This window comes from Melanostigma gelatinosum (assembly GCF_949748355.1).
Source record: "Melanostigma gelatinosum genome assembly, chromosome: 8".
NCBI classification, from domain to species: domain Eukaryota; kingdom Metazoa; phylum Chordata; class Actinopteri; order Perciformes; family Zoarcidae; genus Melanostigma; species Melanostigma gelatinosum.
In genome coordinates this window covers 15,615,231-15,640,302 of record NC_136641.1, presented here as the reverse complement: position 1 = coordinate 15,640,302, position 25,072 = coordinate 15,615,231, and the positions used below count along the sequence as shown (strand labels likewise).

General features: G+C 41.2%; 3 protein-coding genes across 3 annotated transcripts in view; all 3 read right to left on the bottom strand.

Moving 5' to 3' along the window:
• LOC306781246 (homeobox protein Hox-C10a-like) overlaps positions 1-13,664 on the bottom strand; it is a 52,367-nt gene extending 38,703 nt beyond the window's left edge. Inside the window, exons 1-2 of the mRNA XM_079274002.1 lie at positions 12,950-13,664; positions 9,853-11,158 (exon numbers count right to left, since the gene is read on the bottom strand). Coding sequence (XP_079130128.1) covers positions 10,881-11,158; positions 12,950-13,649 — 978 coding nt within the window. The 5' untranslated portion in view covers positions 13,650-13,664 and the 3' untranslated portion in view covers positions 9,853-10,880. The remainder of the gene's footprint in view (positions 1-9,852; positions 11,159-12,949) is intronic.
• Positions 1,223-4,095, bottom strand: hoxc9a (homeobox C9a). Its single transcript, XM_079273668.1, has 2 exons — positions 3,051-4,095; positions 1,223-2,015 (listed from the first exon to the last, which is right to left on the bottom strand). The coding sequence occupies exons 1-2, from the start codon at positions 3,592-3,594 to the stop codon at positions 1,771-1,773; spliced, it is 789 nt and encodes a 262-aa protein (XP_079129794.1). The 5' UTR covers positions 3,595-4,095; the 3' UTR covers positions 1,223-1,770.
• Positions 13,665-20,858: 7,194 nt separating the features above from the next.
• Positions 20,859-24,097, bottom strand: hoxc11a (homeobox C11a; the record flags this gene model as incomplete). Its single annotated transcript, XM_079274230.1, is given in 3 exon segments — positions 20,859-21,870; positions 23,244-23,961; positions 23,963-24,097. Coding segments are annotated over 3 exon segments (1,086 nt in total). The 3' UTR covers positions 20,859-21,637.
• Positions 24,098-25,072: the final 975 nt, after the last annotated feature.

Here is a 25,072-nt window from a genome sequence, read left to right as displayed (position 1 = left end):
CTAAATGTAGGCTAATAGAACACTCATGTGATGAAGTGCAGGGGGGTTGAGGCTGGCCCATCAGGAAAAGTCCCCTGAACGGTGCACAAGACTCTCCTTTGAAGGAGTCCACCACCACCGTCCATTAAAACCATAAAGTAATTTAGCCCAGACGTCTAGCCAGTTAGTCGAGTTTGCTTTGTTCGTCTGCATTTGAGACAAACAGCCGAGCTCACAGGCTGTAAAACTGGCATTTTTGTCCGAGCTGGGCGGAAATGCACTGGATTAGGCTTTGAAATTACAGCATCCTGTCCGTATTGTTTGCCACTACAAAAAGGCAATTTAGGCCTCTCCCAGGAAACAAATGCGAGACTTGGGAAATCGTTTCTCACCTTCACACTCAAATGTTTAAATTTAGTCTCAGATTCTCTGATCGCCTGCTTGGCGAACGTAGAAAGACTACCAATCTATAAAATGGTTTAGAAGTTAATTCATTTAGAAAAATAGCTCATAGCAGTGGTTAATATTTAGAAACGAATACGTTCTCGGAATTGTGACAACTGCACAAATCTTGGGTACTTTCAAAACATATGGACCATGGAGCGATAAAACAAATACCACCTCATTTTATAAGAATGTATTGTGTACAATATAAGTGAACGACATCAGTGAACTATATTGCTGCAGACCACCCATATTAGTAAAACCGTAAACAACAGAGCAGAAGATTTGCAAAACAAACGGTGCATACTTTTATCCGCTTTAAAATACGGGCGTTTGTGTGTGTATTTTGCTGAGTGTGCACATGCACAACTGTACATGTACGTGGCTGAGGTTTAAGAGTAAGCTAATTAAGACGCTGATTGAAAGCAATGCATTGCTAAATTAAAACAATGTTGTCTTGCTAGCTGTGCTGCCAACGTTAACTTTTCGACCTCGCCATTATTTGCGGTGGCAGAGCTCATTTAGGCCTTAGCTGTATTGGAGGAATGTTAGTTAATTATTACTATTAGTACTTCATAAGGGGGCATACTTACTTAGCTAACTTCCATCTGTTTGCAACACAACCAATGATGATTTGGTAAGACCACTTTCCTGCAGTTTTTAAATCCGTTACATTTAGGATATTATTGAAGTAGACCCGGTTTATTAGGCCCTCATCAGCCACGTGTGCCAATATGCGTTTGGACGCCAACATGAGATCCACAATGAATACAGCATACAAGCACTTAGTGATTATGTTTATATTTGAAGAGGTCTATATCTACAGTCTATAATTAAACTATAGTTACAATCGAAAAAAGAGATGCACAAATACAGCAACAACTGTCACGAAAATACAAGACAGACAAATCCGATAGCAGATGTTCTGTTTCTGTAGAAAATACTACACCTGCACGACAACGTATACAAAAGGAATAAACATGAAAGAACACATTCACATCATAAATTATGGGTTTGTGAAATTCAAAAGAATTCAAGTATTCTCTTTCTTCAGACCGTCTTAAACGTGTCCAATCTGCACTTGTATCATTTTTCTTACAAAAAAACATCAAGATATTTCGAAGTGAAAGCAGAATGTAATTGTCTCTTTTGTTCTTACATGGCGGACACTTCAATGTGCACTGGAAAGTAACAATCAGCATCAAACTGTCTCGAAGTTAAGGTTAATACAAAATCCAACAAAGTGAGAAATATGAAGAGGAGAGGGAGATCATCGTGTGTTTTGGTACATCTGTGCTGTCCATTTGACCAGTGGTTATTATGGGTGTTGTGTGACTGCAGTCCACTTTATTGTTCTTTTCTGTCGTTCCTTTCTTTGTTCATTTTCTTCATCTTCATTCGCCGGTTCTGAAACCAGATTTTGACTTGCCTTTCGGTCAGATTCAGGACCCTCGCGACCTCGAATCGGCGGTCTCTAGTAAGGTACATATTGAACAAAAACTCCTTTTCCAATTCGAGAGTCTGGTACTTTGTGTACGGACATCGCTTCTTCCTCGTGGAGCGAGCGTGTATCCAATTTGCCACAGGGTTATCTGCAAGTAAAAAGCATATAATAATAAAGACATAACATATAGGGGCAACACATTTTTAAAAACTGAAATAATGGCTGATGACTCCCACATTAGCGTTAAGCATTTAGAAAACGTGCCTCTGGATTTAAAGCTATTCTATCACAAGGTGCTACAATTTAAATGGAGGTTCAAAGCAAAAACAAGTTTGGTGCTCAAGCTAAGCTGAAAGTAAACATTTTGAGGAGAGAGCCTCAGCCTCAGACTATCCAACCCTACACTGATTTGCTTCCTTGTCCCCTTGACTTGTGAGTAACACCGTCGTAAAATACTCAATGCGCTTATTCACTTTATTGGCCCATAAAATGGCCCGTGGTTCAAGCCTTTACAGGTCCGTGGTGAAAGTCCTCCAGTGTGTCCCTACATTCCTCAAGTTGTCTCGAAGAGTCATGTAAATTTGCTTTGGACCCAGAGAGGAGAGCAACTTTTCATATGTGGATGCATTGTATCTCAATATGATATGTGTGAATAAAAGCTTAGGGATCAAATAGAGCCTAAATGTAGCTTTTCCACATCAGCCAGGCCATGAGAAAAAAGAAAAACAGGACTAAAAGTCGGTTTATAGGGCTGCATGAGCCGTGTGTAATGGCACGGGGTCAAAATATGGTCGTAAAAATGCACCATAAAGCATTTACTGATGAATAGGATTATTTCATAAATCGGTTAAAGTTATTTGCTTGAATACATGCTCATTGGCTGTTTTAACATGATGCAACAGACTTCCAAATTCAACGTCTTCCTGTAGTTTTGAGTCCATGTTTACAACCCCGTCTGGTTTTATAGCCCCAATATTAGCCTAGTAGCGTTTGTCTTTTATAGTTCCTAAAGCTTTCCCCTTAGCAGAGGCGATTCTGGGCTGGCCAGAAATGGGAAGATGAAACGGCTTATCATTTCCCTTTATACAGGACGTTAAAATGCCTTCAAGCAAAAAGTAGTTTTACACAGTCCCCAAAGAAAACTCCCACCCGGTTGTAAAAGACTGCAGGAGCTTGAACTTACTCGGATCTAGCTCCGGCTTCTCGTCTTTATGTTTCCCTGTAGCCAGGAGCTCCGACTCGGGCGAGGGGATATTCTGCGGCGTCTTGTCTCGCATGTCAGTGGATGAGCAGTACAGATAATCCGTGTAGGTCCGTCCGCTGGAGCCAAGGCACTCGGCGGCTCTGTGCTCCTGAAAGGCGTCGGGCTTCAGCCCATAGTGCCTGCTGTTCCCCGGATAGCCATGGAAAGGCACGGCGCCTGATATCGGCTCCAGCCATGACCGCACATACCTCGAGTCTGTGCTTAAGTGAGGTTGGTGACTGTATGGATGGTAAACCACTGATGACTGGGAGTGTACAGGGGTCCAGGATGTGGAGAAGACGGGTGGCTTGGGTGCGAAGCTGCAGGAAGGATAGTCAGCACACTCCGGTACTAGGGACGACGGACGAGGGCCGGCTGGGTGCGAACCGGGAGCCGAAAACCGAGCTGCAGCAAGGACATCTTCGTTTTCATGGTTGATCAAAGAGTTCACATAATAATTACTTATGGGACCCGTGGTCGACATGTCGAAGCCTCCCTGACTCTTTTACATGCATCCGATTATTATATGGACTGTATGTGTACTTTTTTGTCGAGCCATAGAACAATCAAGGCAGGTAATTATTTCTCGACGCTTCCCTGGCTGCTATTGGCTGACTCACGGACACGTGATTATATTTACCCCCACAAAAATTGTACAGTGGATCAATGCGCCACTTACCCTGGGATCTCAATGCACATAAATCGGATTAAAGAATGTGCTATTTTGATCTTTCTCTGGGACGTATTAGAGGTAACTTCATCAAATATGTTTCTTTATACAGAAAACGTGTCTTTGTAATAGTGGCTCTTTCTGTAGACGCAGTACAGACCTGCGCACATTACAGCTAAAACCGAGCAGGGCACTATTTGATGGTGTAATTAATCTCTGTCTGGCGAAATCCGTAGCCCCGTGTCATTGCAAAGGGTAGTATTGCAGCATTAAAGTGTTTATTGAATCTTTTACGTCTTGTATCTTTATCAAAGCAGCAGCAGCACGTTTGACGTGTAGGGTTTATAACGTTCTGAAGATTTCTGTTTATTTGTTGATAGACAGAGAAGCCATCACAGTAGCTAGACTAGACCGACGAGAGAGGGACTCAAAATACATCAACAATTAACTTTTAACCGTTTTAACGAGGGCGCAACAGACCAACCATATCCTACAGCATTTACGGAGATAAGAGAGGAGGGGATTCAAATTCTTGACAAGCAGCCCACTACAGCGGGTTATATTCGGCTAGTGACCGTCCATGTTTTTATGCCCATCTATAAATTTTAACGAGGACCATTTGATTGTTCATAAACGTGTCGTTAATAAGACTGCATCAGAGGTCCTCGCTCAACATAAAACCACCACCACTTTATGCATGCGCAACAATTCCAAACATAAAAGGCTGAAGCCAAGAAAGACAAGACTGCAGAGGGCAGAAAAGGTTCTTTAAAGGGCTAACCAAATGAAAGATTTCATTACAGGGATAATGTTACCGTTGCATCTCATGGCAGAAGTTTACCGTTTGCTCTGCGATGTATGTGTCAGTTAGCAGGCTGTGAAACAAGTCTGAACTCATCTACATTGTTGCAGCGACAGAGCAAATAATACACTAATATGAGGAATCATGTAACTGAAGAAGTCAACACAAATTAGACTAACTATGACATAATTACTGAAACTTGAATGCACATGTGCAGACTGGATACTGCCGATAACAACATGGCTGATGCATCAGTAAATCTTTAAAGCTGCACCATTTGTGACGTGGTGACTTTGGTGCAGGAGTGCATTGGTACATTTTTGAGAAAAAAGGTGATGCGTGTAGGACTTTTCATAATATGTGGATGCATGCATGTATTTGACGTGCTGTGGGCTATTTATTTAGCGACATGTATGAGGATGTGCGTAATTTCTGTTTTGAATTAACTTCCTTTTCGACAGTTAATTGAACTATTGCAAACTTTAACACGGGGGAGCTAAATATAAGGATGTTTAGGCCTGCAAAAGTGGAATTAGTGCTGCCGAACAAACCGCACTTTATTCTGCTGGAATTAACTCAACTACACTGTGTTCCATAACAAATGTTTACGCAGATGACTACATCAGAGGGCACATTTTCAAATGAATGCTAACTGATGACTGATAACGTCGCCTGCAGTGCATGAACATATAAATGAATGTTGGATTTTAAAACAAGTCTTCCCTTTGTCATCTTCAAGCTACAAGGATCCAATGACGTCACTTATTCGTCTAGACTGAAATAAATGATTACGCTTTGAAATGTATCTACTGATATAATACTCAATATTTAGACTCCATGGCGCATAACTGAAATCAGTACGCCTTGGGAAGTGCGATATTTGTCATGGTCGCTGAGTTCAGATTCAACCATGAAATTTAAAAGGCCAGACGCCAGACCTTAACCCGGATAACGCCGAACGGCGTCCTGGTGAGCGCTGATGAATGCACAAGTCTGCGGCGAGTCAAACATTTCCCCACATGTATGCAGCAATACAGCCGTTTAGTAAAATGACCGTATCTGAAATAGAATTTGTCAGCAGGTTGAATGTCTAATTCCACATATTCTTCTGCTGCCATTAAAGCAGAATTTAAAAAAGTTCTTGGTTGCCATTTATTACCATAACGTATGGTCATATAAATACATTATATAGCTGGTATCTGTGCAGAGTAATCCAATGAATAATCCCTTGTATTGTATTGTGGGTGTGCGCTCGTTTGTGTGTACGTGTCTGCGTGTGTACTGTGTGTGCTATGAGTGTGGGTCCATTAATGACAAGTGAAGATTCTTTTAAACAATGTATCTAATCCATGTTTGTTGTGCTATAATAAAAAGGATTGCATCATTCAATATTCATTTGTTGTTGTTTCTTATTTCAGGCATTTTTGTCTTTACCGTTGTCCTTCCTGAACACAAGTGGAGTTGCAAATAGACCATTCAAGATTAAGATCATACCGTCTAACAAATGCATCTTTGTTGCGTCGCCAAGCCTTTTCGTATTTAAAACCTTTTCACATATTTCTTAACGTTTTGAAAACAAAGCCTACTATGGTAAACAAAAACAAGAAGTTGTGGTTTGTCAGTTTCGTTTTGATGATCTCGTATCACCATAAATGAAAATAAAGATGATACATTGATAAGTAACACACGATTAGAAGGATACAATTGATGGGCTCTATGTTCGTCAAGTCCGTTTTATTCAGGGTATAGTCCAAAATCACAAATTTGCCTCTGAAGGCTTTTCGCGCGGCGAGATTATGGAGCATATACTTTGTGTTTCCATCTAAAAGGGATGTACTCGATAAGTCCTAAATCTCTTGCAAATATTTTTAACAACTTAATGATGCTAACAATGCTTGAACGTCATTCCGCCACAGTATAAACCTGACCCTGACATTTCTCAGTCACACGGTTCAGTTTTCTGTTCATTAAAATCTAAAATATGCATCAGAAAACTCAGACGTAGGCCTTTCGAGCTAATGTTCGCAAGGCCACATCTTTACTGAGGAGGACAATGTTTCTGCTTTAGATTTACGTTATTTATACACAGCTTTGAGCCGCAATACTTCAAGTGGACGCTAACAGACAAAGACATTACACTGATAGACAGTCTGAGTACATCACGCCGCCGCAGTGCAGTGAGGCTTCATATTCATTTGAACAGTCCGCCAGTTCAAGAACAATCATGACAGGCTGCAGATTACTCTTTGTTTGTACAGGCTAATTATCAAGATCAAATAACTTCCTTTGCATGTAAGCTAAAGATGATCCATCTTCATAGCCAATGTTTTCACTTCAATCACCACATCCAGTTTGTGTCATTTCTGGGTGGATGACTCACAGACGAACGATTCAAGGTATGCGTTGAAACACTGCTGTCTTTTATCAGACACGTACGATCACATGCGCTGGCTATGGGATAAAAGGACGAAGGCACATTATGTTTTCTCAATCATGACAATATACTAAATTAATTTTCCTCCCAGAAAACGTCACCGCACACAAGAAGAGTACCTTGAACAAACAAGCGTTCCCCCCTCATAAACAGTGGTTGATCTCGTAAACATTTGGACCATATTGTATGCACTTAAAGTCAACATATGAGAATTTCAAATTGCATGTTATATTATCTTCATAACGACCCATGTGCAGAACAGAAGGTAGCTATACTCCACAGCCAAAAGTTACTGTGTGATCAGAAAAGCCACAAAATGATCCGCATTACACTGTGCAGTGGACAGTCGGACAATAGATAACTGCTGCATGGTTTCGTTCAAACATGCCTATTCATTATAAAATAGTCTTTATGAGTGTCCCATAAACATTCTTAAATCAAAATTCGTGATAAAAATCCATCCGTTTTCAACAGACCATGTTCTGTGACATTTCGCAGATCAATATATATTGATTTGGCCCGGTGCACTCAACACAGTTAGACCACATCTCGTATTCTCGTCCTGTAAAAGATGTATTGGTTATGAATGCGAAGTAATTAATATGGAACAATGAGCATGATCCCATGATTTCAAAGAAAGAAAGAAAAACACCTTTGTGATATTTTTGTAGGCTAAATGTTGTTTCTCCATAATACAACTGAGTTCATTCAAACCACGCAATGCTGATACAAAATGTTCCCAATTAATTCTCATTAGAAATAATTAAAAACCGAGTTTTATGTCATGAACAATATTCAAAATAATAAAACAGCTGAAAATGTTCCAGTAAAGGAAGTCCATCGTCTTCTGAATTTAATCTTCAAATAACTTTATAACGCGTTATAAATAAAGCACGAGGAGCACATTTTCGTATACCTCACAAGAAAAACTTAAAAATATACGTCAGGAAGGAGGAAAAAAGAGAAGGGAAATCCTTTAGCATATTTGGTTCTTGTCTGATCATGCCAGTGGTAGTAACACATCTTGAGCTGCAAGGAAGTTGCTGACGAAAGCCTTCACTTCCTGTGCGCCACTACAAAGTGCAATGAATTGCTTTATGTGTATATGGTTTTAGGGTGAATCTGTGCAGCTCTCGGGGCTGTTTCCAGCGCTGTAAAGTCTTTGTCAGTGATGCATTCCAAGGGAGACGCTCATTCACTGAGCTGAATGAAAATGACTTTGGATTCCAGACTGTCTCTTCCAGTTGCACTACCGCCAAAGAGAGAGGGGGGGGGGGGGGGGGGGGGGATCGCTGAGAAAGCAAGGGGAAATAGTGACCAGATAAACACTGGACTGGCTTACGGACAAGATGCTGACCCTTCCATAAATAAGTTATGGTGTTTCTCTTGGATCATTTCTTTCTTGAATACCTAGTTTCCTGAAAGGCCCTATGATTCGCACTTATAAATCAATGATTAAATTGATGACTGGTATCAGTCAACACATCAATAAAGTTAGACGTAATAAGTAAAATAATTAGGTGCTATTGAAGCTTAGCTTCTCCAAACTGTAAACTGTAAAACAACAATAAGAGCAGGTAAAGTATGAAATGGACAAGTGAGGTTATTTAATGCTCAAAAATAATGTCACTTAACAAAATGTGACTTCTCGGGAGACTGCTGTTATCATTGTCAGTGTTCTTATGTGTGTTCAAGTTTGTGGAAAACATTTACTTCCAAGGTAAGAATTATACGAGACCATATGTATCTTTTAATGTTAGGCCAACGCAGAATTTCAAGAAGCCATGTGTTAGCATTTACAAGAGGAAGACTTGTTATCCTCATGTCAAATGTCAATACGCATCCATTCCCTGTCATAGACCCAGCTTCATTCGTCAGATATATCAATGAGTCAAATATGTCTATCTATCAACTGCATCTATCCATCCGTCTGCATTTAGATGATAATAAAGCAGCTGAAACCACTAAACCGAAGCAGCCAGTCAGTGATGACAGATGCAGTATAACGCAGTCTAAAACTTTACCCCACGTTGTTTATAACCCATTCTCCTCCTGAGAGCCTCAGGAGGTTTTACAGCCCACCACAAAATAACAGCAAAGAAAGAAAACGTCTCTGTCCAAGGTATTGCAGCTCAGTTCATTTACAATGCCATTTGCGGGGACCTGGGTGACTATTGGTGGTAATTCAGCGGAAATTGTGCCCTTGATGAAGACGAACTGACGTAATCAAGACAGTTTCTTGTTGCCGAGCCAGGAAGCCAACCCCAACAACATGAAACTACCTAAACCACGCTTCAGCTTCGCGCAAAAGGGGTTAAAATCCATGGAAAGGACAATGCATGCAAAAGCCAACAGAGGATTAATACTATTCAGCACAAAGAGAAAAAGGCGAGTACCAACACAATAAAACACAACATGGTGTAGGGCTGAAATCAAGCTACTTTCTAATAACTGCCTGTAAACAACGTATACAGCCAGATGCCCATGGCTTTACTTGTTTGCTCATGAAAAAATGTGTCCGCCTTAAAATGGTATTGTTCTAATTCCATAAATAGCATTTTAGCAGCAGCACAGCAATTTATGCATCCGTTCCAAAGAAGCAAAACTTCAGAAAAAAGTGAGGAACTAGAAAAAAAAATAATAATAATCAGCAAACAGCATTTTGATTACAGTGAGCAAGCAAACAGCGAAACGCAGACTGATCCACAACATATAAACTATCGACGTGTCCAGACGTGCACAATGCGCGCCACAAGAGCTGTCAAGCTCCCCCTGACAGATGTTGCATACTCTCCAAAACAGGAAATAAAAATATTACGTAACATTTGAGTCCTACCTTCACTTGCCTCCTGCAGTCGCCTTCCGGTGCGTTCAGTTATCCACGTGTTTGCCGTGATGCCTGTTGTTATTATTGTTCCTGCAGCCGTCGCGGCCGCTGTCCCTTTCATCCACCATCTTTCTTATCTCCTACTCCCATGAAGCTCCATTATCCCGGGCGGAGGCGGCTGCTCCTTCCAGCCCAGCGCCTCGGCCGGATCCTGCACATTGCAGTCTCTGCTATGGATTAGCCGTCCTCCACACACACCTTTACGCATCTTTACTGCTGCAGCACATTATATTTGCAGATCATAAAATCCACCCCCAACGCTTTCCAGGGCGAACCTGACATTAGAATTTTATGACCTTGACTTACTGTGGTCACCTGGATAATATTTAAATCAACGTTATGGTCTCTCACTTCTATTAAAACTGCCATGATCTACTTCTCTCATCTGCAGTGTGTCTCCCTCCCTCTCATTTGCACCACTATGCCAGAGGAAGGACAAAGTTGGTAATACCTTTCCATTTACCCCTCCTTTTACTGTTTAGGAATCGTTTGCGATGGCATGGCTTAATATTGTCATGTGCATGCACATCATACTGTACGGATATGCCACAGCAACAGACACCAGCGAAAAAGCTGCAAAAGGGGCTAAACATCCACTCCAGCTCAGCAAAGTGAAACTAAATGCCACGAGTTATTTATAGACCGCTTTATATTGCCTCCTCCTTTCGGTTGCTTCATGTTGGATTATAATTATCAGTTCAAGGTAATATCTCAATGTCCCAATGCTCCTGCAAGTGTTCACCTGGAACCAAAGTCTGCAGGTATAGCAGCGTTTTATAGTTCATAGCGGAAGGCACGACGTGTGTGCATGTGAATCTGTGTAGCGTGCACAAAGACAAATTTTATAAATGATAATTCAATGCATTAAAAGACGACACGTGCATGTCTGTCTATCTGTCATGTCCATGCATGTGTGTGAGTGCGTGTATGTGCATGTGTATGAGTGCATGTGTGAATGTGAACGTATAGAAATATCTTCAGGAATAGTTATATACTGCACTGTGCTCCCTTCCTCGGCTCTCCCTGTTGAACTTCTTGAGCTTCATGCGTCTGTTTTGGAACCAGATCTTGACCTGTCTGTCAGTCAGGTTGATACTCCGACTGATCTCCAGGCGGCGCTCCCGAGACAGATACATGTTGAACAAGAACTCCTTCTCCAGCTCCAGCGTCTGGTACTTTGTGTAGGGACACCGTTTCTTCCTTCCACTTTTGGCTTTTAACCAGCTTCCCGTAGTCTTTTCCGCGGATAAATCAGCTACCGGAGCAAGAGAAAGACAACAATGAGCAACTGTGGCCACATCCGGATCCATTTTGTACAGAGATCATTATGCAGCTTCATAACCTCTATCAATACACTCGATGCTATATACACGCCCATATCGCACATTCATAGCCTATATATAGCGATCATCTATATCAAACAGAGTAGCTTAGAAAAAAGCAGATTTACCTGGGTATGGACTCTCCGTGATTCACTTGAACAAATGAACAACGCTGAACATCCCACCTTTGGCCACATTCTCCTTCTGCTTGCAAATTTCTTTTGTGTGGTGTACAGCGATAATTAGATCAACTCAAAGTAGGGTGTGCAAGCACTTCTTTTGTCTGTGGGACCTCAGACTCCCATAAAATGTTATTAGCTTTGCACACCGGAGCCAAATCATGTATTCGGAGGTCCACCCCAAAACAAAAGGAGCATAAAACCACATTTTTTAAAATAAATAAATATATATGTCTAGAAATAAATAAATAAAGACAAAGAAACACGGCATGTCAGTGATAGGGGAAATCACACTGCTGCACATTCAGTTAATTTCTTGATTAGGTTGCAGACTCTTGGGAATAACGCCTCTTTTACGCGCACGCAAACACACGTATACACACACACAATGTAAGTTACAGTAATAATTACCCTAATGTGAACAGTCGGGGCCCACATTTAATCATTACCCAAAACATTGAATTCAGTCATATGGGATTAACAGGGCACACACACACACACACACACACCACAAGTATGTATATCCTCCAATTAAATTAAAATAAAACGAGCTTGTTGGTCGACATGTATGAAGCTAACTCCATAAATAACGCCGAAAACTGAAACAAATTTAAAATAACAGCTAAAGACAAAAGGCAGAGGAATGTACAATAACATCAGTTGGAGCTATAACACTCATTTATTAGGAGTGTTATATTATAAACAACAACAATAATACTATGTGTGTGTATTTAACACACTATTAACTGAACGTTACCGTTTATTTTTTTTAAATCGTTTAAACTGTTAATTTACTAATCATACATATTCGTGCATGGTTTTGTCAAACGGGGGAAAAACTAATTCGGTTAATTATTGTCAAGCTGCCGCTGTTAGCATGAAGGAGATGAAGGATAATACTCAGACGTGGATTTTCACTTTAAATTAAATAATTTAGTTGTCAAAAAACTGGAATGAATTATCCAGAGTTATCGTTACATCGAATAATTGTATGTTGGCTAAATACCACCATTTTGGTGCGTAAAATGGTGCTGTTAAAATGGTTATGTCTCACAATGTGAATGGCCCGTGAGAGAGAGAGATAGAAAGTGAAGTAGTGATTTGTGTGTGTGTGTGTGTGTGTGTGTGTGTGTGTGTGTGTGTGTGTGTGTGTGTGTGTGTGTGTGTGTGTGTGTGTGTGTGTGTGTGTGTGAGAGAGTGTTTATTTCAATGATAACGTGCCCATCTCATATTCTCACATTAATGGAAAGGTGTTAAATGCCTCAGGCACCATAACCCCATGCGAGGCTGTCAAATGTCCACACAGCGTTTGATACAGCCCATATGACTGCGATCAAACACAAGTCAGCAGTAATGGGTTATGACACAACACAGCGTGCACACACTGATAGAATAAATGCACGTGTGGTAGTCTGCAAGTTTTCTGTGTATGCGTTTACATGCGTCAATGTGTACGCGCGTGTGTGTGTGTGCGTGTGTGCGTGTCAGGGAGGAGGAGGAGGAGGAGGAGGAGGGGGGGGGGGGGGGTTTAAAGTAGTCGTCTACCTTTTAATTGCCCATCCGAGTTATCTGAACAGCTGTCACTCTTGGCCTTCTCTTCCTTCCTGTTCTGACTCTCATCTGTCTTTGAAACCTCCCTCGCTGTCTCCTGCGCCGATTTATTGCAATTTGTTGTCGATTCTGATGCTGATTCAACAGATGTCGCCAAGTGGGTCAGAGAGAAGCCGGAGGGGAACTGCTGGTCGTCCTGCTGCGGCCTCTCTCCGTTGTACACCTGGAAACAGCCGCTGGACGAGGCGGTTTGCTCAGGCCGGCAGCTATTGTCCCCAAGACGGATGTAAGTGGCCGACTCTGTTGTCTGCTTCCCCTTATTGCTGTCATCCTGATAGAGGCAACAAAACGCCTCCTCTTTGACGTTGCCCACTGGAAATGAGCAGGGTTGTAAACACTGGGCAACAGGTTGTTCCCTGCTGGTTTTGGAGCCCGGGGTCCATGTGGCCGGCAGGTAGGGCGCATCCTGGAAGCCGCTGAGCGGAACTCCGCCCGGAGAAACCTCGTCTCTTTTGGAGAGTGAAGCTGGTCCTACCTTGCCAATGTTTCTCATCACTGAATATCCGTACTCTGCAGCTGAGTGGATGTACATCCCGGGGTTGCTGGAATAACCCTCACCCCTGAAGGAAGATGAGCCTCCCATTAAAGAATCCATCAGGAATTTACCGGGCGCTATATTATTCGGACATGACATTTTTTTGCATTTGGCAACACAGTAGTCGATTGGTGAGTTGCACTGCTCTGAACTACGGGATTCCTCCAGGAGAATAACGAGAGTATGATGCTGACATCTTTTGGAGGAGGTGCAAAAATATCAGTAACATAATTATGGATGCTGGGAGACATGTCATGTGATTTTCAGACCAATAGCGGCGTGGAAGTGGCCTTGACGCTCCAGACTGACGTGACGTCAGCGCGGTCAAGTTGGGGAACCTGGGGGCTTTTTGGTGGAGCAAGACTGCCACCTAGCGATCGAACCCTGGTTAGGACAGCAGGCCCGCATCAGGGGGAACAAAGGGCGGCGGCTGCAGCAGGATTTTTTTGGGCACGACGTGGCTTTTGAGTATTTCGAATCGGTTTCAGTCCAGAACTTCAGACGTTTGAAAGAAAATGAATTTAGTCAAAGTGTGATTTCCTTTCGTCCTGGCGCCAGTGCTGTGGATAAGAAGCAATCGAGGAGTTGTCATAAGACAGAGTTCATTTTGTGTGTGTTCTTTTTAGATGGATAGATAGATAAACTATCTATCTATCTTTCTAAATAGAACACACAACACGTCCTGGCGCCAGCGCTGTGGATAAGAAGCAATCGAGGAGTTGTCATAAGACAGAGTTCATATTGTGTGTGTTCTTTTTGTTTGCTTTCGTCGATTTGCTTTGTTGTTGCCACCGATTCGGCGAGGTAAGCTGTACGCAGGTGTGTTATCCAAAAGAAAATCTGAAGAGAGATGCAAACTTCTTTAAGAATTTTAAACTGGAAAAAAAAGTACAAAACTAAATTGTAGACAAGGATTTACCCCTTGACCTTGTGAAGTATAGGCTAACAATTAAAACAGTCACTTGTGCATTTGACCTACTAAACTTAAGATTGTGTGATATCTTCCGAAATGCAGATTTACAGTCACACATTTCATACAGTAATTACGAAAACCGTATGCCCCGGAAACCGCAGATTATTCATTTGCATTTTTATAGAAATTACTTTACCACTCCGACTGAATTACACCACACTTCTTCCAAAAGCAAACGTATTAGATATTCTTAGACCAATTAGCCGAGTTCACTTGGGCCAACTCATAAAGCCGCGTGTGACAGTTAAACTAGTTCTCTTCTTGAAATTAGCAACTTAAATATTAACTTGACGATGGAATTTGTTCGCTAGTGGATGGTGGGCCTACAAGGAGATGTATTTTATTGGGGTGTAAATGGTAACCCATACAGAAAGACGTCAAGCATGTTTCTTTCATCTTTTGACACAAAACATCGTACAGCCTAATCAATAATTCATTGCAGACCTGAGCTATTGTGACACACAATCCTGTTTTCGGGATGTTTCTTCTTGATTCACAGGTGCTTTCGATATGTTATCTGAAATTAACAGTCTTGGCGTTTTCGTTTTTGGTAATGTTTTTATTCTAAGCCTGTGTGTCAGAAGAGCTGGTGGGTGAATTAAGTGCGTCTCTCTCAACAAAAGGACTATTCATGCAGAGAGACGTTATTTTATGAAAACAAATGTTGATTAGTCTCAATTCGCCTCTCCTCAAAACCATTCAGATGTCGTGATTTGTTTAAATATGTCTTGATCAGGTGAAAACTTAAAAATTGTACATATTAATCAGTAGCATACTCTGCTGCAGCCGAAACCAACAATTATATTTAAAAGGAAACACGAATAACACAAAATTAGTAGGTTAAACTCGTCATAGTTACAAAACCTATTTAAAACTTCTCAATTTAAACACATGAGAACACTAACGTCATTGTAATGTCTCATACCAACTATAAAATGCACAACAGTTTGTCTGCAGACAGGGTATATTGATAATCTGTTTCAGTGTGTGAAAACTTTGTAAATTAAACTTAGTTTCCAACCAAATTCAGCCCACATTTTCTCATTCCGTAAATCAAGTGAAAATGCACGGTTGTCTTCGTTCCGTGTTGTTTCGTATCAAGTGTTTTCTGTGCTTCAGTCAGTAGGCTAAACCTTCGGACATCAGTTCCTAACAAACCCGCAGTTCTCACAAATACTGACACGTTGCTCCAGAAAGCTCACATTCTCATTCTCGCTTCATTTAAAAAAAACGATGGGTTTCAAAGTTTAAAAAAACAGCATGAAGCTTGTAAAATTAATTTAATATTTTCTAGATGTATAATTTCTATAATTGCCCATTTAATAAAATGGCCACAAAATGTTCAGCGATGCTGCGGTAATGCACAAATGCGTATATGCTATAGGCCTACAAAACCTATGGCTTTAGAGCTGCTATATGTCTCATCCGCATTTCAGATTGGATTACTAACAGATCTCTATAAACAAATGAATCGGTGAAATTCTTCGCCACAGCTATGCGGTCCTTGCGTCCTCTTTGGTTCGTGCTAGATGTGCACGCACGCCTGTCCGTCTGTGTTTTCAGTTCAAAGGCAAGGGCAAGAAAGGCTCTATTAGAAAGGTGTGTATTTGAATATTTGTCTGCATTTGCATGTGTTCAGTGATGTGTCAAGACGAGACAGGACAGTTATTTGCACGTGATACACTGAATGAAATAAATATTCAAAATAACCAATACAGCGTCTTTGTGGTCACTCCACATTCCCAACATTCCCTGAAAGAAATAGGACCAATCATAGCTACCGATGAAAGACTTGCCTCTTTAGTTTTTGTGATTTTTATATTAATTGATGATACAGGGAAGGATAACTGGTCTTACGAGTGTGGAGAACATCTTGGGCTCATGAAATCCTTATAAAGCTCATAATATAAACTATAAACTGTGAGCCGTAAGGTAAAAGTTGTATAGTTCTTGATCATTTTACATCCTGAATGACGTTTTTCACCCAAGAACAGGAAAATCCTGGAATAAGGAATTATTAAGGATAGTCTTACCCCACTCCATCTTTCTGTGACCCACACACCGTCTGCCTCATGCGGACACATTAATAACCACACCTAATGAAGCCCACCTCACAAACTCACAACGCTGACACACAAAAAAACGGCTTCATGACACATTCACACCAGCCTGCAGGCTTCAACTCAGACCAGCACAAAAAAAGTCATGCACATAAAAACAAATTACAACTTATCAAGGAGAACTGAGCTCTAAAGAGTGATTCCTTTTCAAATTAGTGTAAATTTGCATTATGACGCCACAGACATGAGTTTGTGATTCGAAAGCACTGCCGGTATTGTATTGAATGGACATTATCATCGCACAAATGAAAAAAGCAGTTGTGTATTGGGTTTACACCGTGCACGCAACGTGCCCACATACAATGGTTCATATCTCAGAAGTGAGAGAAGTAAACAGTTTGTGAGGAAATAGAATGATATGATGCGATCCCCAAGAGTAGGAATTACAGAATATATAATAGAGTTGAGGAGTCGTATTTGTGGTGAGAATTAAGAAAAAAACGGCGATTCAAAAATGAAGAAAAGCCTCGAGCATGCAACTTTCTGCTCGCATAACCAATTGTGCACTCTGCTGCTCTTTGATGTTTATTTCACTCATGGAAACACGAACGCAACCTTGTTTTCCACAAGGATATTGCTACACATTTAATCATGTCATTTCTGCTTTGGTCCGTTTCAAGTGACGCTAAGCTTGCAGTGAGGACGGTTTTACATGCATCATTTGAGTTGTTTTTTTAATCACTTTTTAAAAAACGTGTAACGGCTACATGCTGTAAACTGTGTTGGAGACCATTAAACTTTCAATAATATTCTCCCACACATACACACAGTGCCGTGTAAACTACCCTGGGCTTTACACAAATACACCCCCCCCCCCCACACACACACACACACACACACACACACGAAGTGTACTCCAACTGTACACGGTCTATACACTTGTCTAAACTAAAGTCAGCACTTTCGCCACTAAATTGTCGTCCAATTGCTTTCAAACCTATAGGGGCTGTTATTATGTTGCAAACAGGTAGGGGTGTTGAATGCTGTGGGACAGAATGCAAAGTAACTGGTTTCCTTATTGGACTAATCAGGAGCCACTGGGGCGACACAACTAATTTGCTTCTGGCAGCCTTTGAAATATCTTTCCAGTTGGACGTGAAGAGGTCCTGCTTTGTGTCCTCTTTCATGCTGCTGTCAACTCCGTGCGCAACAGCAAATGTATGGTGCCAGAATCATGTAAGTTCTTAATTAAAAACCAGAGTGGTAACTGGCATCAAAGTACAGCGGTAGAACTATTACATTATTGCCACTGACGAGCACTCCAAATATACACCACCGCCATATCTGACTTCAAACTTTCTATAAATAACTGTCACACCAAACTTGGGGGCGACGATAAATTAATAGCACCGTACAAATACGCTAATGTAAATTTAAGCGTGTTGAGAGTTATTTGGTTGCAGCAATAGCAGGAGTTCGTTTTACAGCGTCGAACTGTTTTATGGCCCAATATAGAACAGGAAAGGTGCTGAGATGTGAGTGGTACACTGTAGTATAACACCATTCAATAGCCTATAGCCCCGTGATTAGTATGTGCAGAGAACTCCCATATTTACATCAGTTAAAACCACGAACATTTTTACAAATGATTTCCTTATATCCGCAACAAAACATTTGTAAAAGCTACAAACACAGTATCGACCTTTGCAGATTTATATTTTCTGAATATACTGCGGTTTGTATTTTTTCCATCTTATTTTTGTAGATTTACAGTATAATACACTCACACGTCCATATATACACTCTCCTCTGGATTATTTGTTTATAGCCTAGTTGTATTTCAAAATAAAATCAAGTATTATTGATAGTTTGTAGCATCAGATCGAAAAATTAGATTCTTTAAAACAATTCCTCAGATTTTATGGAGCTGAATGAATCAATTTTCCTTTTTACATTATTATGGCACTGGTCTATATCTTCTCCCTCCTGGATTGCCTCATCTACATAAAACACACCGCCATTTTCCTTCACCACAACACCCAAGCCAAGCTGACACATGGCAGGAGCTGCATTCCAGCACAGTGGACTGTACTTCTGTCCCACAGCACATCACAAAAGAGAATGCAGCCCATACGACTCATAATAGGCTACTACTCTGATGTCACCGAGGCATCCATCTCAGGAAACGTTTTCAAGATCCCGTTGAGGAAACAAAATAGTGCAGAGGCCGGGAGACTCCTGGCCCCCGTGTGGTTGATAGACAACATTTACAGAAGCCTCTGCAGCGCGGCTCTCTCCGTTAGTGACGTTGTGTGTTGGAAACCTACAAATTACACACGTCACCGTCCCAGGGCCAAGGTTGGTGGGTGTGGCGAGAGAGGGGCTCCTATAGCCTTGATCTCCGGTAGTGTGTTTCGCCTTTCTTTTGTCAGATATTACACTGACATATGCAGATTGAGCCTGATTTAAATTCCTGTAAAGAAAATAACTTCATGCGTATCATGCGAATACAACCTATAAGCGTGTTCCGTTCCCTTTCTTTCTTTACATTCAAATAATATAACCCGGAACAAAACCTTAATCCGAACTCAAAAGAAACCAAACTGGACCTAACAACAAATAAACACTCAGGAGTAAATACAGAACCCAGCACTAAACTGCACTGTCAAATCTATTTCAACCATGCACAGCAGCCTGAGCAGGAGTCAAATCAAAAGTCAGGAATCAAAGGCTGCACTGACTGAACTCGACACACCCACACAAACCGTCATGTTTGCACTTACGGATCCACCTATTACGAGATGCACACTGCAACAGCCACACGCCAACATGCTATTTTTTTACTTTCGAGAATACAAATATAGTTCTACAGTTCATACCAACATGGTTTAAAACGTCTCATGCGTGACCATGTATACATTTAACAAGGACCATAAAGTCTATTTACTGGCCGTGCTTAAGCTGGTAAAGTTACCTGCTGTAGTTTAATGCGAGGGGTCAACGTTGGTCTCTTTACACATTCCATTTTCTGTTCCCACTCACTCTTATTGGCCCATTCCGCAGCTACACACATTTCCGGGCTAAAGTGTCTCCTTGATTCCACTTTATTGCAGCAGGTTAAAGGTGAAGGCCTTGACTTTATTGAAGTTCAAAGACTACATTTAATTACAAATTGTAGTTAATGCACACGTGCAATCATCATGCACATATGTTCGGGAACACACATTCGAAATACACGTGCAGGCCTATGCTCAATACACACACGCACACACACACATTTAAATAAAGAAATGTGAATTATAATTTATTTTCCCCTAGCTATCGCTTGCTATAACTCATGTGGGCCATAAGTCAAAAAGTAATTTATGAATAACTGATGTGTTGAAATAGGCTGAGGTTTGGGGTCAGCTCAGACAAATAAGACTATTAATTAAAACGCTTGGGTGAATCTGAGCAGCTACACGTTAGCAGTTTACGAGGTCTTTCACAGGCCAGATCTTCAGAAAATAAAAAGCTAAAAGTAACTAAAATGTCTTCAAAAATCTCTGGAAAATAACTGGATTTGAGGAGGTTTTCCAACAGGGTATTCAGATTAGAAGAGAGGCGGACATTGCGGTTGTAGGCAGAGGGGGAGGGGGTTTGGTTTGACGTTACATACAGACCGAGTTCATGTCGAAATCTCTTGGTGAGTTTGTTTCGCCCCTTTCGGACATCCAGTCTTGCTTGTTTACTATTTACTGCGGAAGTGAACGCCATTCCCCCTGAACAGACGGTGCAATTAAGAGAAAGAAATAGCCATTTAGTGCCTCTGTCTTTATGGCAGTGTCTAGACTACAAGAGTGCGATTCCATTTAGTGGGCACTAAACGAGGTTATCATTCTACTCTCTTTCTCTACATTTATAATATCTGGGCTCTATCTTCGTTTAACACGCTTGCTGAAATGTAAACATGATCTTTCAGAGGAACCTGAAAATAGACGAAAATCTGGCAAGCGTAGGCCCGCCGACATCCTTACTTTCACAACCGCTACCAAATCCGCAACGTGTGTATCAGCATGAACTGGCCATTAACTAGTTAAAAGTGGGCGCATGTTAGTCGGCCAATAGTTCTAAGTTATACACACATTTTTAGGCAGTTGCTATTTCCATAACGCTCCGACTCACAACCCAGCAAAAGCAGCAAACAGTGCAGCTGTCAAGAATAGATGCATATCAGTAATGGTAATTGTGATAATGGTAGCAGAAAAAGCACAAAGTCGTTGAGGTTTGCCTATACGTTTGTGTTTATTTCATATGTATTATATTAACGATATACAGGCCAACAATCTGTTCATACTCTCTGGAATCCAAAGCACCAATGTTTTAAGCAAATAATTGAACGAGAGTTGGCGTTAAAGCTGTTTAATTTGTATGGGCAGTGTACTGAAAGATAGCAGCAGGGATGGGGTAAAGGAAATTCAACATATACACCTATTTACAGTCACGAATGCACATTGCATAGGCTGGCGGATATACTTTCACAGATTGGACGTCACAGTTCTCCATGGCGAAAAATGTAGCCAATAGATTTGCCTTACTTTGTCCATTCTCTGGTCGAGAAATAATTAGATCATGATATACTATATACATAGACCAGAGGGACGGGAAAGAGCTAAACGTTGTCTGCGCAATAAGGATTCAAACTGTTTTTGTTTTGTTTTTTACATTTGATAGCCTATTTTAACAACAAATATGTCTATATGAACAATATAATAAACACAATGGAGAATCGTGATAAATAGAGACATATTCAAGAACAGCATAGTATAAATGATTATTTTAACCATGTAGGCCTTACTGGGGACCAGCTAGAAATTCACCGCCGCCCGTGGGGCAATAAGAAAATGGCGACATTATCCCATGCAGGCCTATCATTCCCACTGTCCACTTTAACATTGCACCGTTGGTGAGATGGGCTCCTTTAGAAAATGGTTATGCCCACGATTACAACTCAATGAGATAAGAGTATAGGCCTTAATGTCACTGACCAAGGTGGTGACACTTTCTGCTCCTGCTCACAATAGAGGGTTCCCAGAGAAGTACTGGAGGCGATCTCTGCTCAGCTTCTTCTCTTTCATTCTTCTATTCTGAAACCAAATTTTAACCTGGCGGTCGGTGAGGTTTAACATTCGCGAAAGCTGAAGCCTTTTCTCTTTGTTGATATAAACATTGAAGAAGAATTCCCGCTCCAGCTCCCGAATCTGAAACTTGGAATATGGGCACCTCTTCTTCCGTGTGCGAGGAGTGGCTGAAGAAAAAATAAATAAAATAAAATTCAAATAAATTCAGTTTCACGGGAAAGAGAAACAACCTCACGAGTATTGACAACAATAATAATATCTACAAAAAAAGAGACAAAAAAAGCGTAGTGCTGTGGTGACCATAGGACCAGATGCTAAGAATTCAGTGTCAGTGGCATTAGTAATGATAACATTTCAATCAACATTCATCAAGCAAAGTGGCCGAGGCTATCAGTTCAAACATCCATAAAGCGTGTTAAATATTCGAATCACTTGGAGGAAATAATATCAACTTACAGGCTATAAGTACGTGTTTATCTGTTATAAATATACAACAACAAAAGTATCTAACCGCATTATGTGCGTCACATTCCTCTGGAGCTGAACTAACAATTTACACAATCTTTTTGGCAGTGAGTTGCAATGCATCGCTCATGTTTGCAGCGTCCTGCAGACCTCTGTGGCCCTATAACTTCTTATCAAACAGGTGACTGGGGAAATAGATTTATTTTATTGTTTTCTGGGAGGAAGAGGGGTAGCCTCAGTTAGCTTGTATCTACAGCCTGGCTGGGCTAATGCAATGTACATGAGGCTAAACACCAAAGGGGCATGTATGCAATAACATCAATTTAGGTACTTTAAATCAAGCATCAATTTACTTAATGCTGGTCATTCAAGTTATCAGTAATGCCAGTTTGCATTAAAATGACATCTATAGAGAGGTGATGCAAAAGGAAAAGGAGTTAGACTTCACCTTTCTTTCAGTAGCTACTGAGGAAATAGCATAAATTGCAGACGTATGCATTCTCCTCATTAGACTGGACGATGCAAAACACTCGATTCTCTGCCGCCGATTAATTTACTGCCTATTTGTTAATGGAGGAAACGGTTCTAATCTCTCATTAGATGGATATATATATCTATAATCTGGACTTCCTCGTATCTAGAGAGATAGGAACGCATTTAACCGTAAAGTGTGTAATAATCTGTGCAGCATGTCCTTTGCGGGCAAACCTGGTGCTAAAAGAAAATTCACAAGACGCCAAAAGCAATGTTCTGCCCAATTGGTTTTTACTCTCGACTGCCCGACGAGAAAATCCCTTAAAATGCCCAACGCAAGTTCATGATCAAAGTTAACATTTGTCACAATAGCTCTCTCTTAAACATTTCACAGACTCTCACCATAGAGGCGTCTGTGTATAACATTCCCTTTTTTTTCAAAGCGCTTTCCCATCGTAAAAAATCTTCTCGTTGCAAGAAAGAGCTTTGTAGGGTTATAATAAAATCCTTTGAATGCTTATAAAACTCCACATAAAATCTGACCGACAAAACACCGGGCTAGCCTTAACCTTCCCCCATTTTACTGCTTCGGTATACCTACTCGAGTGGCTGCTCTTGTTGGCGGTCCCGTCCTTGGTTGTTGCGGAGGAAGAAGTGCACGAGCCTGAATTTGTATGCTCCCCCTCATCTTCTGGGTCTTTTTCCTGCTCCGGAGCTCCGGGTACAGAGGCTATGGGCTGCTGCTGCTGGGCGTCGCTTTCCAGCTTTCCCCCCTCGCCCTTTTGTAAACAACTGTCTGACTGATTGTCCGTGCTGCTGCAGTATGCAGTCTCGAAAAAGCGGTCGAAACCTTGCGGAAGGACGCTGTTTTTCCCCACGCCGGAGTAAAAACCTGTGGAGGGGTGATTGGAGCCCGGATGAGTGTGATGGTGATGGTGGTGGCTGTACACACTCTCGTTTTTCATAAGCATTTCTGTCATGGTGGATGGGGGAAGACAGTCCCTATGCATCAGATCCTCTCCCGAGTAGCACGATGCATAATTGCTTCTGTGGTGCCATTTACTAGCAGGGTCCAAGCCGTATGAAACTTCCCGTACCGGCTGTACTTGAGACAGATTTGTGGAATAAGGGTAGCTGATTTGCCGGGACGGGGCCTGTGGAAGAAACGAGGAGACGGCAGAAAACTCGGGGACGTAGTAGGTGCAGCTGGGGAGGTAGATGTTGGACGCGCAGCCTGTCCTGTCCCCAAACTCGGATGTCCGGTCTTTGCGCGTCTGGGAGCAGAAGTTGCCCAGATTCACCGAGTTAAACATCTTTCCCTCTCTCGTACTCCGAACTATAGATAGATGTTTTGGATACGAGCTGCAGCAGAAGGAAAAAATTTGGGAAGGCGAGATGACGCGCAATCCGTCTAAGTCGCCCCGCAGACACGTGATCGAAAGTAGATATTGTCATATATCAATTTGGAAGAGTTGGATGTGTAGGAGTGGTTGGCTTCAGGTAACATCGAGCAGGTTCAAACGAATAATTGTCACCACAGGCGCACTCAGAAAACCAGTAACAGATTCCTGCTTGGTGACTGATGACAATTAGAGAGATATGTACTGTATGTGTTTCTGTTTATGGGTTCTGGTGGTAGGCTACACAGCTACAGCTCCTTAAACCGGTATAGCACAAACTACAGAGCACACTTAGAGACATGTATTTCATAGTGGTCTTGAATTGAACAGGCAAGATTTGTATGATTACAATTATTAAATTATTATTCTTATTATAATCAAATGAGAATTAATACATACACATATCAGAAACGGTTTAACTACTGGTCATTTTGATATGTTAATCATAGCATGAGGAATTATTATGAATAACACTGTTACACACTAAATCTGGATGAAGAAAGTAGGAATGGTCAGTAGACGATGTCAATGTAGCCCAAAAAAGTTGTAAAACTGTTAAAAAGCAATCCAACGAGTCTAATAATCGTTTTACTATTTTCAAAAAGTTGAAAACTTCACAGTGAATGGCTTGTGCCATTCTACAAATCTCTGAGGCTCCCCAGGACATTTTACACTGTGGTCTGCGAATATGCAGGAGATCTTTTCATAAGGATTGTATCATCTTTTTAAATCTCCTTTTATTATTTAATAGTGGCTCGACGAGTCTGCTGCAAACATGATTATTAAACAGAGGCGTAGATGGTCCGCTAAAATTGTGCAACACATTAATTTGTCATCCATTTTATTGAGGTTTTCATGAAAAGAAAAACCTTGCTACACTAGATGGTGTACGACTATAATAATGTTGTGAAATGACGTTGAACCAACGGTTAGGCAATGTAGGATACACAGCATGCACTTTGGCAAGCTAAATGAATCGTCCCACTCTCATTCATCCCTTATGACTTTGGATCAGAGTCCATGGAGGACA